Source organism: Haliotis rufescens, unplaced genomic scaffold, assembly GCF_023055435.1.
Source record: "Haliotis rufescens isolate VD_foot unplaced genomic scaffold, xgHalRufe1.0.p SCAF_4, whole genome shotgun sequence".
Lineage (NCBI taxonomy): Eukaryota > Metazoa > Mollusca > Gastropoda > Lepetellida > Haliotidae > Haliotis > Haliotis rufescens.
The window spans coordinates 62,528,615-62,546,913 of NW_025964112.1; the positions used below are offsets into that span (position 1 = coordinate 62,528,615).

General features: G+C 40.9%; 1 protein-coding gene across 1 annotated transcript; it reads left to right on the forward strand.

Moving 5' to 3' along the window:
- Positions 1-1,942: 1,942 nt before the first annotated feature.
- Positions 1,943-18,153, forward strand: LOC124116772 (von Willebrand factor A domain-containing protein 7-like). Its single transcript, XM_046478270.2, has 17 exons — positions 1,943-2,233; positions 7,571-7,693; positions 8,482-8,655; positions 10,130-10,193; positions 10,621-10,718; positions 11,091-11,282; positions 11,895-12,107; positions 13,187-13,306; positions 13,679-13,840; positions 13,991-14,082; positions 14,243-14,396; positions 14,718-14,767; positions 14,889-15,042; positions 15,583-15,749; positions 16,598-16,709; positions 16,926-17,124; positions 17,979-18,153. Exons 1-17 carry the CDS (start codon positions 1,981-1,983, stop codon positions 18,067-18,069), a joined length of 2,418 nt encoding a protein of 805 aa, XP_046334226.2. The 5' UTR covers positions 1,943-1,980; the 3' UTR covers positions 18,070-18,153.
- Positions 18,154-18,299: the final 146 nt, after the last annotated feature.

Sequence of the window (18,299 nt, forward strand, 5' to 3'; positions counted from 1 at the left end):
CAAGCACAGGAGACATTACAAGCACAGGAGACATTACAAGCACAGGAGACGCACTACACATACGGAGAGGGTTTGCCATCAGCGACCTTAATATGCCATAGGTAAATTTACGTATAAAAAAAAAACTATTCTTTTATTTGGGTGCAAAATACATAATATAATTTGTATTACACACATCAGGGTTATAAGGTGACATAACATTATTCCTAACTTCATGTTTCTGCATGTGCAGTATTCATTGCACCGATGCGCTTTTACGTCATTCAACCTTTCGCATCACTGCCCGACGTCATAGATGTTGATCGACAACTGGACGTCATCGAGGCAGATATAGGTCGTAGACAAAGTATCATTGTTTGTTTAGGAGTTGGGTAGCCAAGGGTCTAAAATACCGTAATTAGCAGTGTGTCCTACAGTTTTAATCCTCCGTTGTACGTTGTATGCGGGGTTTGAATCCCGGGATCACCGTTATCATGCTTCTTGGTTAATCGTCGTGACTCACTCACTCAGTCACTCACCAGTTTTGATGGGTACACGTTTCTATGGTAACAACGTGCGTAGGTCACCATGAGATTACAGCCCAGATAGGCGCGTACACTGCCAGCTGCCGCATACACATCCTAGTAATGGTACATACTTATCGCTAGACCGTTCAAAGTCGTTACGGAAATATACTTTCCCTAGGTGGGATACGACAAATAACACATATTAATACATTAAAACCATACTCTTCTGCAGAGTGTCCCGTGTCAAACTCGAACTGTCCAACTGTCGAAACATCTTTAAAAGCGATATCCGCTTTCTCTGAGTGATTATGTAACCTTTTGCATTCCAACTTCACGAGAAAGGAAATTGTCTAAAGTGTACGTTAATCGACGAAAATCTTATCTTCTTTAAGCAGAAATAGTGTATTAAAGTGCGAAATAACTATAACTATATAACTATATAACTATATATATAACTATAACTATAACTATATATATATATATATATATATATATATAAAATATGTTTACAGACATCAATGATGATGTTAAACATTACTCTCTCAATTCACTGGTTTACAAAAAGTGAGGACTATCTAGAATCCACAGGTATATCTAAAACCGACGTGGAACGTGTTACACTATGTGAATTATGTGCAGAGACCCCCTGTTAATCCAAACAGTACAGTTTCCAACGAAAACATAGTGAGTGAGTGAGTTGGGGTTAACGCCGCTTTTGACAGTATTACAGTTATATCGCGGCGTGTCAACTTAATGTGGAAGGAAAGCCCGAAATGATGCAGGTCTCGGACGTTTACCACTTCGGTGAAACCCACGAGCACGGGTATGGTGCTGACAAACCTAGGAACATAATCGGGGCGAACAGGGATTCGAACCCACATTCATAGGTTCCTGGCGTGCCCAAGAGACGCAACTCTGCACAGCGAATCGAGGCGCCTGAGACGACTGGGCCACCCGTGCCCCATTGATCCCCAGCAACCCATGCTTGTCGTAAGAGGCGACCAAAGGTACCGATGGTCAGGCTCAGTGACCTGGGTTGACAGCGTGACCTCGTACCACGATGTCGTGAATCGTTGCTTATAATATCAAGCACTAGATCGTTTGGTCCAAACTTGATCATTTAGATGCCGCCGTCATATAGTTGGAATATTGCTGAGAGTGGGGTTAAACAACAAACAAACGAAAAACAAAACAACAAAGTAATCGTCAGGGAAGCAGGATGTACTTGCAATCAAGAAAAGCTACAGGTTTAACCCAGCACATATGAGACCCTTTCCACAAAGCAATTTTAGTGCTACGGTTTTCGTAAGTCCATGTTAAAGTATGGAACTGAGTATGCTGCAAGGTTGCTATGCGGAACGGGACCGAACCATAATAATTGTCACATCATTCTCAGAACGCGCTCTAAACGGAAGCAGGGTTATGGTTATAATGTGCCAAGCAGATAAGGAACAGTTGCCCAAAAGGGAACACCATGTTATTCAAGTCGTTGGCCGTGTTAACGCTGATATCGTGGCCATGTGCCCGGGGGTTCCTCCCCAACCAGTTCACCCTCCTGTCCTCCGGGTCGGACTACACCCACCAGGACATCACGGAGATCGGCATCCTGTATGCTGTCGCTGAGTTCTTCGAAACCCACCCTTTACCTGACAAGTCCATATCTCCGGGTGAACTGACCGGCATTAAGGACATTACAGCTAGGAAGCTCTTCGATAAGTATTACGGAGGTATAACCTAGAAACCACTGCATCTTCAGATGATAGTTGGGAGCATTTCTCGTCAATGTTTAACACGGGTTGTATTTTGTTTTATTATGTATTAATAACTGATAAAAGATCTGTTTTATTATTATTAAACACTTAATATATACTTTGCAAGTGATCAAAGTAAAGTCAGAAACTATCTTACGAGGATTGATGTTGACGGATTTTCTTTCTCAAGTGAATGATGAATGACCTTGTCAGAAAAATAGGTTGAATCCGTTTCTAACGCTGCTTGATATTTCATGAGCTGAAACTAAAATTAAAAGTGGGTTATACAGTGGGGCCCGTTTCGTGACATTTATAGGATCAGTTGTGCACTTTGTGATAAAAGCATGAAACTTGGCCGATTTGTAGGTAATGACATTCAAAATATTTTTAGATATGGGACCACCCCAAAACAAAAAATCCAATATGGCCACCATGGAGGAATGCAATTCAAGTATATCTCGTTTGAGCATGACCCACAACCTAAGTATATAAAGTAAAAATATTTTGGAATAGATTTCCTCAACACTACATCTGTAAAGTAAATAATGTTATCACAAAAGACTATTTATGTTGATTTAGGTAAAATAAAGCGTGAAAAAATATATACATATGCATTTCTTACTTTTTCGGCATATCTTTAAGACATACTTCATGAAGGCCAATTAATTATACCAGTATTGTATACTCATATGGTGAATACAATGACAACAACAGAATATTTAAAGAACAAAATTTGTATCTGTTGAGATATGCAGTAAATGGCTAATGGTTTTGGTTGGTCAGGGACAATTAAATGTGATCACAGTTGCCACCAAGTTTGCAAAGTGGTGTACCAATTGAATATGCCACAACGCAAACACACCTTGCTCTGCCCCCATTCTCAGACTTACAACTACATATCAGAAGCTCTTGGCATGACTTAGAAGCTTGTGGTAGTGTAGTCCACAAAGGGCCCATAGCTATGTGCTACAGATATTACCCATCCTCTCTCAGTTGGTGTGTAAAGGCCTGTTTCGGCCTCCAGACTTGATCGCCAACGGGGGCCAGCTTGAAATGAGCTCCATGTTGGTACAGTGCAGCTGACGTAGAGGAATAGAATCAGTTGATCTACCTTTCTTGGTGAAAACGTCTTTGCGTTGACATCGTTGGGGACAAGTACAGTCTCACACTAACAGCAAGAAGCAAACAAGGAAACAGTCACACTTTTGAGAATTGACGAGAACAAGACAGAACTGTTTGAGTTCAATCAATCTTCAACCAATCTTTATTCATGGTACTGATGAGGCCAAAGGCCTAAAGTACATTGTCTGGGGCGTATTACAAAGTCATACCTTTTCTTAGTTTCATAGCATGATAAATGAGCATTGATAAATGTCTCATAGTTTCTGTACAACCACAAGTCATTAATTTACAAAATTTACATCTGTACACAATATACTTTGCTAGCAGTAGTAAAAAATTCATCAAAGTACACTCCTCTGTGCCTCCTTCTATACCATACAATACAATATCTCTGTAATTATCATAAATCTTCGCCCACTTAAAGAATTCTATCCAAAAGGGTAATACATTTAAACAGTAAAACATGTAATGTCTAACAGTATCTACACTACCACAATGTTCACATACATTACTTTCTTTAATGTTAATTCTATTTAAATACTGATTACAAGGAATGATTGCGTGTAGAATTCTGAATGGCAGTTGCTTATACTTGTTTCCAATTCTCATGTCTCATGTAAAGTAACTGAAACTGACTGCCTTTTTAGAATTTTTAAAAGAGAACTAGAAATACAATACAAAGTACTACAGTATAACAATGTTAATCTTGAAGAAAAAATTAAATGTCTACTGAATAATTAGCAACTCTAACCCAAATATAAACCCTGGTATGCCAGTCCACGCGGCAATGTACAGGGCCATGTAAAATCGTGGACAATAAACATGAATAAATGACGTCAAAAACCAAAAAAATAAAAAAAATAAAAATAAAAATAATAATAGTAAAAAACATATATAAAAAATAAATAAATAAATAAAAAATTATTATTTTTATTTTTTTACAAAATTTGTTACCGTTTTGGTTGTGGTTGAAATATTTATTAAGATATGTTGCCTTAAATCATAATACACTGGACATACATATAAAAGTGATATTCATCTTCAATACAATCAGTTCTCTTGCAATACCTTCATATCTGCCTTTTTCAATAAATAGATCATATGAGCCACAACGAAATCGAGAAAGAGCTGTTCTAAACTTATGTAATTTTACACTTAATAGATAAGGTCCTAGTAATCTTAAATGTAGTGTAGTAATTTGCTTTTCTAGAGTTTTCTGTTTGTGTCCTTGGCTTAACAAGTTATTTCATAGGCATGTTGGGATAAAAACAATTATACGCACTTACAGTAAACAGGTTCTGTGCAACAATGGGTCAGATGTTGTCATTGATCTGCATCAATATTCAGTTTAAGAAACTGACACGAGGCGTTTTGCACATGTCTGTGGCTGCCAGACAGGGTTTGAAAGGAGTTCGATTAGAACTGTTGATACTAATGTCATTGCCTTGGTCATTGCATTGTTTGACAGAATAGATGTGTCTCACATCTAGATAGCTTTTGGAACAGGAAGAAAATGAAGATATTTGGCTGTTCATGTCCTAGTCGGATTCCATGGACCAGAGAAAGCCTGATCACTTTGAGCTTCACTGGCTGTGACCTGACATCTTTCTTTGTTGGCAAAGGCAAACAAAAACCAGATTACATCTCATGTGCATGATGAATCAGCAGAGGTTTACATCTCATTGGTGATGTACCAACCAAACAGGATGTGGGGAACCTGATGCCAGTCAGTCAACGTTTTGTGGTCTTCATAAATGACTGGGCCAGTTTTTGTATGAGGCACTCAAAGGCTTATGAGGGCAGGTCAAAACGTTCTAAGAATAACAAACAAAGCCAACAATTGTGAAAGTGTTTTTATTTTATTTTTCAACATATTCTTCCTGCTTTTCAAAACACTCATATGAATAGTGAAGCTTTTCAATTCCAGTCGAAGTTTTATTCTGAAGCCACCCCGGAAAACCCATTCACGGTAGCTTTGAGGTCATCGTTGTCGTCATCGAAATAGGTGGAAATCACTTGGTGCCAGATCTGGCGAGTATGGAGGGCGATGAAGCTCTTGGAACCCACATTGTCGCACAGAAGCGGCAGCAAGTCGAGACGGAATTGTCATGAACTCAAGCAGTCAGCATTCTTTGCCAGTTTTCTTTTATAAAATCTCTCAGGCGATGAAGCAAATCAGCATAGTAGGCACCGGTAATCGTCTTTTGACTTTCTAAGTAATCAACAAGAATCACACCCTTTGCATCCCAGAATACAGTGACCATAACTTTCTTCACTGGTCTTGAAGACTTGAATTTCTTTGGTGCCGGAGAAGTGAAATGGTGCCATTCCATGGATTGACGTTTTGTCTCGGGATCATAGTGATAGACCCATGTTTCATCACTCGATACAAATTTCATTTTGAATTTGACGAAATCCTCCCCAATTCGCTCTACATTTTCTTTGGCAATGTTATTTATTTTCCTTACATATCAAAATTTAGACACGTTGGCACCCAATTATATCTGTAAATGTTCTGAATAATAGTGTCAATGGATCCATGGCTCAGGTCAGACCTGTGTCTTCCTCAATTTAAGCAATGATAATACGTCTATCTGACGTTTTATCTTCTTGATTGCATCTTCATTGATGGAAGTTAAGGGACGTCCAGACCTAGGGTCATCATCAAGGCTTGTACTCCCAACCTTAAACATAGCTGCCCAACGTTTAACAGTGGAAAAGCTCGGGCACTTATCCCCTTACACTTGTGACATGGATTTCATGGGGAGTACTTTTCTCTAAAGTCAAAAACTTGATGACTGCTCGATACTCGTTCGCTTCCATTTCTGTGGCCATTTGGACACCTATCACGTTCAACTGTCACTAATACACAGGGCGGTCGGGTAGCCTAGTGGTTTAAGCGTTTGCTCGTTACGCCGAAGACCCGGGTTCGGTTCCGACATGGGTAAAATGTGTGAAGCCCATTTCTGGTGGCCCCCGCCGTGATATTGCTGGAATATTGCTAAAAGCGGCGTAAAACCGTACTCACTCACTAATACACAAACGGCCTCAACAGACCAAATACACTTGCAATAAACTACTCAAACAATGTACTACATTGACATAGTTCACCTTGTTATGGCCCATAGTTGAAAGTTAGCCAGGCTTAGAACTTTTTGACCTGCCCTCGTATTCACCAAGAATGGTAGATCAATTGATTCCATTCCTCCTATGTCAACTCCTTTGTACCAAAATTTCGAAAGAGTTCATTTCAAGCCGATCGAGTCTGGAGGCCGAAACAGAGCTTTCCACACCAACTGAGAGAGTATGGGTAATATCAGTAGCACATTGGGCCTTTGTGAACTAGACTACCACAAGCTTCAAAGTCCTGCTAAGAGCTTCTGAGATGTAGTTGTAAGTCTGAGAGTGGGCGCAGAGCAAGGTGTGACTGCGTTGTGGCACATTTGATGAGTACACCACTTTGCAAATGTGGTGGCAACTGTGATCACATTTAATTGTCCCTGACAATTTACCATATAAGTATACAATGTTGGTAATGTGGTATTTCTTCACACATTAGATTACCTAAATCAAAACAAATAGTCCAGTACAATATAGTTATTTACTTTAAAGATGTTCATTTTTCATAATATATTTAATACATCTCGGCTCACCCGAGTTATACGATAAGTTCGTTCCTCCATGGCGGCATTATTGGATTTTTGGGGTGGCCCCATATCTGAAAATATTTGGAATGTCATTACCCACAACTGTGCCAAGTTTCATGCTTTTGTCACAAAGTGCAACGAAACGGCTCCACCAATATACAATTGAAAGTTACCAACTAAAACTACAGGTAATTTGACTCTCGTGTATTCATGTTGTAAAGGTTGAAAGATTAAAAAAAACATTTGGCGAAATCTGGGATGATTGGTCAGTTAAAGCAAAATGCCGGCTGGACTATCGCTGTGTACAACGATAAGACGTCACCCATTATTATTGCACCAACGTGGATAATATAACATCACCAGATCTAGAACACTAGCTCAATACATTTTATAATGTTTAATATTTCGTAAAACCGTTTTAGTATAAAAATGACAATGAGATTTGTAGAATGAATATTGCGATACTTATTTTTCATAATTTACAAAAGTAAATAATTCCTCGTAGTTACTTGGTTGTTGTCTGATTGCGTGTTACTAATGCCAGGCACTGTGTCGGAGAAGCGGTTCCAGGAGGCCATCGATGACATCGTGAAGGCCAACAACAGAGTGGACCAGGACCACTACACGGAGGCTGCCTGGCATGTCAACGGGGAGGCCATTAAAGAAGGTGATATTGACACATTGAGCAAACAAACATTACATACATCTCATTAAAATCAGATGTTAGCGCTCTCTACCGCCACACAGGACCTGAGGACATCCCATTACAGGTCACGTCTGAATTACCTTTCGCGAACTTTGACCGACCAATGAAATGATTGACAAGAAGTCGACATTAGCTAACCAGAAAGCAGTTTTCTCGAGTTGTTTACGCACAAGTTTCAAACTGGCAATTTCCATATTACGCTTTGAAAAATATTGAGTCAAAGTTTGAAGAGTAAACAAGATAAAGTTCTGGAATGTCTAATAGCTGACCGAGACTGTGTGTGGAAAGTCACTTTCGTTCAGATGTTTCTCCCATTGAACACGAGAGAAAGATGATGATCTTGACGAAATTTGTCGAACGGCCCGTAACTGTCATTAAGAATACCCCGAGTTAACCTTTTGGGAGGTTTCACCTATCTCGTAAGCGAAGCTCTGATTGATCCTTCTGACGTGACCCGTAATGAAATGTTCTCTTTCTTTGTTTAACGTTGACGTGAACAGATTTTAAAGAGATTGAGCAGAGAAAATGATTAAACCCATGTTGTTTCAGCTGTACATGTGACAACTGGTGGTAAACTGGTATGCTGATGCATCGTGCTTTCAGAACACGATCATTCGTAAATGAAGATAATACACCTGCATTATAGCATGCTATATAATAGAATGTTAACAAAATATTACAACTTATTAATGTGTTATTGAAATGCATTGGCTCTTCGCATCACCTGATGTATGCGATAACAACTGCAGGTAACGACAAGATCACGTTGCTACGGGAAACAGCCATCAATGTTCTAAACAAGACCAATCCCAACCTCGATGCGGCTCGAGAGCAGATTGGTCAGTTTCTACACATTGTCCAGATGTTCTACAGCAACACCAACTGGCCGGAACTCAGTGGAAAGGCGGCCTATGAATCTCTAGGTATGCTTTCATCATGTACTAATGTACATGTATATTAGTAGGTACATTCAAACATCAATGTACAGAGTTGTAACCTTCACATTGGACCTCGGTATACACCAAACAGTTCGAAAATAGCCGCACACAGCAGGACTGTGTTTTGTGAGATTACTTACACTCGACTCCTGTTGTCATCAATCTTGTTTACGTAAATCATCGCACATGTTGCCCACAGTGGAGATACTAGGTTGAATAGGTGCCCAAAAGGATCCAAAAGGATCGGGTTGTTAGACTCGGGGACTTGGTTAATAACGAGTCATCATTGCTCACGCTCATGGCCCAGACTCCAGTATTCACACGCCGTCATATAGCTGGAATATTGGTGAGTGCGGCCTTAAAGAACAAACACACAAACAAAATCACAATATTGACCACTAGATTGTCTGGCCCAGACTCCATTATTCACACGCCGTCATATAGCTGGTATATTGCTGAGTGCTGCGTTAGAAAACAAACAAACCAATGAGAATGGTACACCCTACTTTGGACCTGTTGATGACTACAGCCCCATATACCATGTTTTTTCTAAACAAGGGAACTGACATGAGGTTACTGCACTCATATAGCGACGAACATGTTACATGAATACCCCACTCATACACAGTATAAATCCGAGCCGATCTGCCCCTTAATGCTGACCACCAGGCAGGGTAACAACAAGTACCATCTTTTAACGTCTTTTGATAAGACGCAGCCGGGGATCAAACCAGCTGGAACCTGGTCCTTCAGGCGGTCCTTCTCTTAAGAACAGACCAGGCGCAATGTTTGACCTGACTGAGGGTGTGTCATGGTTTCTGACTGCTGTTCATGTCTCGTATGCAGCAGCTGGTTTCATTTAAAAACTGCCGTAATAGAGCTGCAATATTGCTGTCGGGTGGTCAGGCTTGCTGACTTGATTGATGCATGTCATCGTATCCCAACTGCGTGGATCGATGTTCATGCTGTCAATAACTGGATTGTCTGGTCTAGACTTGATTATTTACGGACCGCCGTAATAGAGCTGGAGGTGAGGTGAGGTGAAATGGGGTTTAACGTCGCGTCCAAGATTATTGTACTTATATAGCGACGTGTGTGTACGTGTATGTGTGGCTGCTTGTACTAGTCCGGACTGATGCCAATTATACCATGCCGCAGTTTGACATGAATACCCCAGTGAGACACAGTATACTGACTCCGAGCCGACCAGTCCTTGTTTTAGTCCCTTAATGCCGAGCGCAAGAAAGGTTAGCAACAAGTACCATCTTTTAACGTCTTTTGGTATGACGCGCCCGGGGATCGAACCCAGCACCTTCCGCTCTCCGGGCGGACGCTCTACCTCTAGACCACGGAGGCGGTCTCATATAGCTGGAATACTGCCGAGTGCGGCGTTAAACAACAAACATGCTGACTGCAAACCTACTTACTGACTGACAACAGTACACGCGTCTGTCTTCAGGGATGCGGGGGAAACCATTGATGGCCCAGGCCCCTTCCGCCATGGACACGTGTCGCAGCTGTGGGTGAGTACAGCTGTACTCACGCTGTCGAGTTTCCTTGTGTATGTTTGACCTTATATTATTATTCAGCTGTTATCAACTGTACGCTACAGCTGTAGCTTAAAATATATTTGAACGCCTTCAGCGATGACCTTGTATCCAGACAGTATTCACGTATATATTACGCGGTATATTTGATCATCAATCAAGTGATTGCATAGCATTACAAACAATCATACGACTGGGGAAGAATGATGCTGGAGGATATATGGGGGTCTGTGTGTTCCGATTGGCGACTAATGCTAAAACTTGAAATTAATATAAACCTAAACTGGCCATTTTAAATTCACAATGCTGACACAGGGTTATCAGATAACTGTGAGATTAATATTATATTATCTTCGTACATTCGATATGCGCATCATTAACAGAAAACCGTTTTGCCTTTCAGCTCCTCAACTGGGATCCCATGTACAGCTAACATCATGGTCCAAGGCCCGCTTCTGACCAGTGGGTACCGTAGTGGACAGGACAGGCGAAAGCCGAGCAGTAAGTTCTTTCAATTATTAAGTTACCAGTACTGATATAACGAACACAGTTGCTGTCCCAAGGGCTAGTAACAGGGTGAACAACGAACTTCGGATATAACGAACATAACTGTTGTCCCTAGGGCTAGTAACACTGTGAACAACAAACGTCGGATATAACGAACACAATTGTTGTCCTTGGGGCTAGTAACACTGTGAACAACGAACTTCGGATATAACGAACACAATTGTTGTCCCTAGGGCTAGCAACACTGTGAACAACAAACGTCGGATATAACGAACACAATCCTTGTCCCCAGGACTAGAAACCCTGAAGGGTCCCATGGGGAATGACTATGATGTACTTTATCTAACTGAAACACATTATTTACAGGGGACCCAGCAACATTCAAGACTGGGAAATGTAGCCATGGCGGCCCGTATGACCAGTCTGGTAGAACCATAGCGGCTATCGGGGGCATCAACAAGGACACTAGCGACTCCAGCATGTCCCCCCACGCCCCGCTTCACGACACCGCGGCCCAAGGGGCGATCCTGCATACCAGGTTCCTCTTCGCACACCCTGGTAAATCCGCAACTATCCCACATTAAGTGATCCATTCACAGAGTCTCATTCATTGGAGCCTCAGAAAAGTCTCTTGTGTCACAATAGCTACAGTCTTTATTTCGTCCTTATTACAGTTTAATTCTTGTTTATCTTATTTAGTTAATATTCACCAGTTGTAGATTTGCTACAACATATTGTACTATAAACTGAAGCTTTGTTCACGCGAAAACCGTATCTACCTGTGAAATCTATTTTGTACATGACATCCATTCATACACAAGGTAGAAGTAGGATTAGGCCCATTCTACAATCGTTTGTTCAACTGTTTTCCTAAATGTGCTGTCACGTTTGATAACTTCAGAGGAGAACCATGAAACAAAACTAATTTATAAGGCTCATTTTGAACTTAATCAACATTTAGTTACATGTAGTCCGATTGACGACCCTACGTCATATGTTCTGTACAATTATTTCTCTTGTTGTGGTGGGAACTCACTCACTCACCCTAGTTGTGGTTTGGTTCTAATGTTCGGCAATGGTTCCAGGTAATTATTCCTCTAGTCTTGGTTTGGTTCCAGTGGACTGCTGATGTTCCCTACAATTACTTATCCAGTTGTGTTTTGGTTCTAGTGTACGGTCTGCATTCCCTGATTGGAGATGAGGTTTTTCAGGAACTGTTGCAACTGACGGCTGGAAACTCCATGGTCTTCGTCATCGACACCACAGGCTCCATGGGAGACGACCTTGCCGCCGTCATAAAAAAGACGCAGGAAATTATCAAGGAAACACTTGGCACAATCAAACAACCCTATAATTACATCGTCGTTACCTTTAACGATCCAGGTAATATTGGGGATAACAGCTAACAAGGTCGTTACCTTTAACGATCCAGGTAATATTGGGGATAACAGATAACAAGGTCGTTGCCTTTAACGATCCAGGTAATATTGGGGATAACGGATAACAAGGTCGTTACCTTCAACGATCCAGGTAATATTGGGGATAACGGATAACAAGGTCGTTACCTTTAACGATCCAGGTAATATTGGGGATAACAGATAACAAGGTCGTTACCTTTAACGATCCAGGTAATATTGGGGATAACGGATAACAAGGTCGTTACCTTTAACGGTCCAGGTAATATTGGGGATAACAGATAACAAGGTCGTTACCTTTAACGATCCAGGTAATATTGGGGATAACAGATAACAAGGTCGTTACCTTTAACGATCCAGGTAATATTGGGGATAACGGATAACAAGGTCGTTACCTTTAACGATCCAGTTAATATCCGGGATAACGGATAACAAGGTCGTTACCTTCAACGATCCAGGTAATATTGGGGATAACGGATAACAAGGTCGTTACCTTTAACGATCCAGGTAATATTGGGGATAACGGATAACAAGGTCGTTACCTTTAACGATCCAGGTAATATTGGGGATAACAGATAACAAGGTCGTTACCTTCAACGATCCAGGTAATATTGGGGATAACAGATAACAAGGTCGTTACCTTTAACGATCCATGTAATATTGGGGATAACAAGGTCGTTACTTTTAAAGATCCAGGTAATGTCGGCGATAACAAGGTCGTTACCTTTAACGATCCAGGTAGTGTCGGCGATAACAAGGTCGGGGCTGGGATAGCTAATTGGTTTATCATGATTCGATTCCCCACGTTGTAGCAATGTGTGAAATACGGCTGCAATACTGCTAAAAGAGGCCTGATACCTCACTCACACATTCACTCATGGTTACAAGATCACCCCACCGCACAAACAAAAAAGCTCGATCATACAATCTGAATCTTTAAATGGGCACAATATCATTCAAATTTCCAAAATAAAAGAAAGTTGTTGTGCAAAGTGTGGATCTGGAATGAACTATGGTCATGACATATCTTCTATACCCTTTTGGCAGGTAACAAGACGGATATATTTAAATCCAAGAATGGAACGGCTGTGATTACTTATCTCAGCAGTCTCAGGGTCAATGGAGGAGGAGACTGTCCAGAGTTCTCCCTCACAGGTCTACAGGCAGGTACGTCATATACACAGCACAGAGTTCATAGGGTAGAGACAGGTACGTCACATACACAGATCAGAGTTCATAGGGTATAGACAGGTACGTCACATACACAGTTCAGAGTTCATAGGGTATAGGCAAGTACGTCAAATACACGGATCACTCTCTGCGAGTCCAGTCCATACAGTCCAGAATTCCACCCTAGTTCGCTATGCTCGTATCTGACATAAACTCTTGATAAGGTCTGTAATTTCTACGACCCTTGGAACCTGTTGACACTTCCTTTTGCGATAAATGATGACTGATGTATTTCTAGGCATTTTTATAACACTACCATGAATTATTTTCAATTATTACAAATAACATTTGTGGTTCCTACATCAACAGCGGCTACAGTTGCTAACCCAAACTCAAAAGTATACGTGTTTACCGACGCCTCGCCCAAAGACGCGGCCAAGATCAACTACGTCACGAGCATGGTGACAGAGAAAAAGATCGCAGTGAGCTTCATCCTGACTGGGGACTGCTCACGGCGGAGAAGAAGCAGCGGCAAGTGTCTACACCTTATGTACTCTATATGACGTGATTTTAAATAAAAGTGATAACGTCAACAAATAACAATGGTATTAATCAATGTCAATAATAGTACCAACTATTAATAATTTAATACGATTGAAGAACATTTCTACATGTCCACAGGTTCTGGCGCTGTCCAGTATGACCACATCTCCAGGACTCCTGGGTTTGACATACACTATTTAACGTCATCATATCTAGAAAGCCCATCTAAGGTAATACATACAGATGTACGGTGGCGCTGTTTGCATGTTATCGATTCCTGAGCATAAAACCGTAGCTTTATACATATAATATTGTTATGGCATTAGGTCATTACAGTGAAATACATTATGACGTATCTGACCTCTTCCTGTATGACGTATACCTTGTCAGGTTCCTCGGAGCCAGCTGCCTCTCTTGAGTGAATTCTCCCTCGGAGGCCTCTCACTGAAGACGTTCCCCGTGGACAGCACAGTGAAGACGCTCCACCTGCAGATAGGACCCACAAGTAACCACAATGCCAACGTGAGAGTGTTTAACCCGGATGGTAGGTGCCTTGAATGTATTACAAGATGGATTAGACACATCCTTCTATCCTCCTTAAAGAAGGATATTTTAGTGATACGTTTATCACAGCGGACAAGTTATGATTTACGCAAATGGTATGTACACAACATGAACGAGACAAAATGGAATCAAAACAGAAAATTACAAAGAAAGTTTGTCAACCTAAATGTCAGAACTGACAGAATTTCTTTTGTGTATTTTTTAAAAGTTTTTTTCGATGGTCGGTCCATCAAATAATAATATTGAGTATTTATTATTATTTAAATTGTGTTCAAATATTTTTGATAAATTGTGTTCGCAGGTGAAATGGTTCCTGTCACCCAAAACGAAGATGGCGAGATTATAATTGAGGTAGATACACTGTCACTACTCCTTATATTTTCATCTACCTAGGGCTTGTGGTTGAGTTATATATACTTGTACTTTGCAGATATTCTTTACTAACTCTTTGCCTGTTCTGTTACATACCTAGGCCCCCAAACCTGGCGCGTGGGCTGTAAAGAACAACGGCAAGGGCGTTGTTGAGGTCAGCATCCACGGCATCACTGTGGTAGACATTAAAGACTATCTAGTGAAGACTAATGACAACGGACACAGTATGTTCATCGAGGGGAAACCGGTAGAAGGTAAGTTTTGTATTTATTTATTTGTTTATTTGTTTATTTATTTATTCATTTATAGTATTCTATGACGTCATGTAAATGCAGTAACTTACGCATTTTGTACATGACTCTTTTATCAGCGGTTTTATTTTTACTATTTTTCAGTCACTTTAATATGATTATTTTTCATATGACAGTAAGATTATCCGAACAGACTTTTACTGATGTCGCTGTGCAGAGTTGCGTCCCTTAGCCGCCCGAGGATCCGCAGGTTCTAATCCACAGTTATGATCACATTTGGGTGAATGTTACCACAATTCTGTCCTTGTGGGGTATCCCTGGCAAAGTCGACCAGTGGGGATCGAGTGATCGATGCCTGATTGTGTGTCATTGTTCTCCGACAGCATGAGTTGCTGTCCAAGCTATCTTCAACCACAGGTCTGCCTTGACGCCGTGACAGTAGTTGGGGAGTCTACTCGGGAGACAACCGCCTGCAACCTGAGTATGTTCAATCTCCTTGTAATTCGATGGGATTTTTAACTGGTTCTGAATATGTTTCTCCAGGTGAAACTGTGACCCATGCTGTGGCAGTGACGGCGGTTGACGCCGTATCCTCCATAGACTCTCTGATCTTCTATGACACTCTCGGCATTGAGATCCACCGCTGCAGCCTGACATATCGAAAGAAGAGAGGGCACAACTATATTGCCAATGTCGCTGTTCCAGATCAGGTTAATGTCACAGTGCACATAGTTTATTACTAGCACATTGAAAGCCTTGATTTAACTACAGTAAACTACGTTTATAACGAACATGCTTATAACGAACTGACGGATATTACGAACTGTTTTTCACTCGGCCATTTGCTGTATAGAGTAGTCGAAATGCTTATAACGAACTACGGTTATAACGAACTAAAATTAGCGGCCCCTTTGAGTTCGTTATAACCGTAGTTATATAACTGTATCTTTATGATTCTGTTTTCCTTAATGATTACGTTTCAATTACGCATAATCAAGTTATAATTATTACAAGTTTACTGCATGGCTTAAGCTGTTATCCATCTTGGCCAGGAAGAGAATGTGTATCCGGTGACATTTGAATGTGCTTGAATAAACCATTGGAGTCAATATGGCTTAACGCCGCATCAGCAGACTTGCAGCTACTTGCGGCAATATTAAACTATAGGATGAGTAGCAGTAAAATACTGGACATAAGGATACTTCAGAACGAAAGTCATACTCGTCTTTGCCTGGCATTGTTTTCAGCAGGAGAGTTCATGTGTGTCCCGACAAAGTGCTGCCGCTCGTCCTCTGTCGATTATAGACATACGTACATAATAATTAAATCAAGGGGTTGTTGTATGGACGAAATTACTATTGGGTCTGACCTCAACTGCGAATGATCACATAACGTGTCACTTTTTTCCAGTGATCCATTCAAATCATTTTTAGAGCTATTTTGCCTTTTTCATCCTGAATCTGTTTCGTCGGATAATTTTGACTGGTAAAGCTTTTCCATGGCATATACAGGTAGTGCTTCAAATGAGGCATACAATGGATAATGTTATTACTTTCAGCCTTATCGTATGGTTATTGAAGGAAGGGACAAGGACGGGCACCCGTTTCAACGACAGAAGCCTGGTCTAACAAAGCCCAGTACCCTGTCCCTCAGCGTGGAACGAGTTGTTGGTCAGTATTTGTCGTAGTCTGTCTTTCCATCGAATTCAGTGTGTCAGGAACATTTTATTATTTGAAGCTGGGCGAAAGCATTCTTCGTTCTCAGTCTCCTTCCTCATATGCTTGTGGTTCATGAATCTTTCTTGAATGGAAGGGCGTTTTGACTGTTTCTGACTACACGGAGCGTACATGATCGTATAACTGTTGATTTTGATGTGTGTATAACAGGACATCTTCAAGTCGGAAGTCAAACTCACATAAATGTGAAGGTCACCAACAAGGGAGGTAACTCCGAAAGAGTGAAATTGGACGTAGCAGACGGCTTGAGGCTAGCCGGGACTTCTGGCGGCACACTGAATCTCCAGCCGGGGGAACACACGAGACGTACAGTTGTTATTAACGGAGGCAGGACGGCAGAAGTGACAACGTAAGCATTCGTCTACATACAACATCACCAGCATACTTCTTGAACGTTGTTTGTGTGAGCAAATTGTTCTGAAAACATCATTGTTGCCATTACAAACTAACCAACGAAAAATTAAAAAAACATTACGACCACGATGTTTATCATAATCGCCTCTTCTGTTTTTTAGAAGATTTAAGAAATTTGTCTTTGTCATATAACGTCCGTAGGATTTCTTCGTCTGTTTTTATTTAACGCGGCACTCAACACTATTCCAGATGTTTGACGCCGGTGTGTAAATAATCGAGTCGAGACCAGGGAATCCAGTGACTAATGTTATACTGCGATACGATGGCATGCAATCAAACACGTCACAGGGCCTGCCCATCCGACCTATTGAGGCGCCCCTTATGACCAGCATTGGTTGCTAGGGACCTATTCTAACATGAAATCAATACGGCTTTTACTGTAGGAAATCAGTAGGAAAGATGGCCACGCCCATGTTACTGGAAATTCTACCTACGATCTCCAACATATTGAGAGGAATAATGGATATGGATAGAAAAGATTATGTTTATAAACACACGATGCCATTTAGAAAGTGTTCAAATGTCACATTATAAGTAAAAAACAAATCCTAGTACTTGTTTTGGGTTGAGTCCCATCTGGATGTGCTGGCGATTAGGTGTCTTTCTCTGACAGTGTGGGTTCGAATCCCGGATGGGACTTCCGAAAATTACTGGATTCTGTACTTTACTAAGAATGTGTTATCCCAAATATAACATTTGTTACATTTGACAACTTTCTAAAGATTTCGGCCATGGAAGGCGTGCCACTTTACACTTTACACTCTTCATGTTTTCGCTATGTCTTTCCAGAACTTTGACAATAATGGCGACTGTGATAGACGACCCCGAGGACTACCAATATGTCAGAAGAACGTTTACTGTGCACTCGACCACACCATAAGCGGTCAGTAACTGGTTGTAATCTGTCGTACATGTGTTCTTTGTACAAACCGGGTTCAATAAAATTACTCATTTTCAGCTCGTTGACATTAGTTGCAAACTCGTGATCACTAAAGAAACAAACAACATAGATGTACATGAGTGGATGTGGAATGACGCATGTAAGTTCCATTGTTTTTCAAACACACTTTTTTTCAAAGTGATTTAGTTTTCTATACAAACTCTCATGAC

Bases quoted from the DNA above. Each gene is read 5' to 3' on its own strand.
- LOC124116772 (XM_046478270.2), top strand. From the start codon at position 1,981: ATGTTATTCAAGTCGTTGGCCGTGTTAACGCTGATATCGTGGCCATGT. The intron at 7,694-8,481 runs GTGATATTGACA...TAACAACTGCAG, and splicing joins CGGGGAGGCCATTAAAGAAG to GTAACGACAAGATCACGTTG. The intron at 10,194-10,620 runs GTGAGTACAGCT...TTTGCCTTTCAG, and splicing joins GACACGTGTCGCAGCTGTGG to CTCCTCAACTGGGATCCCAT.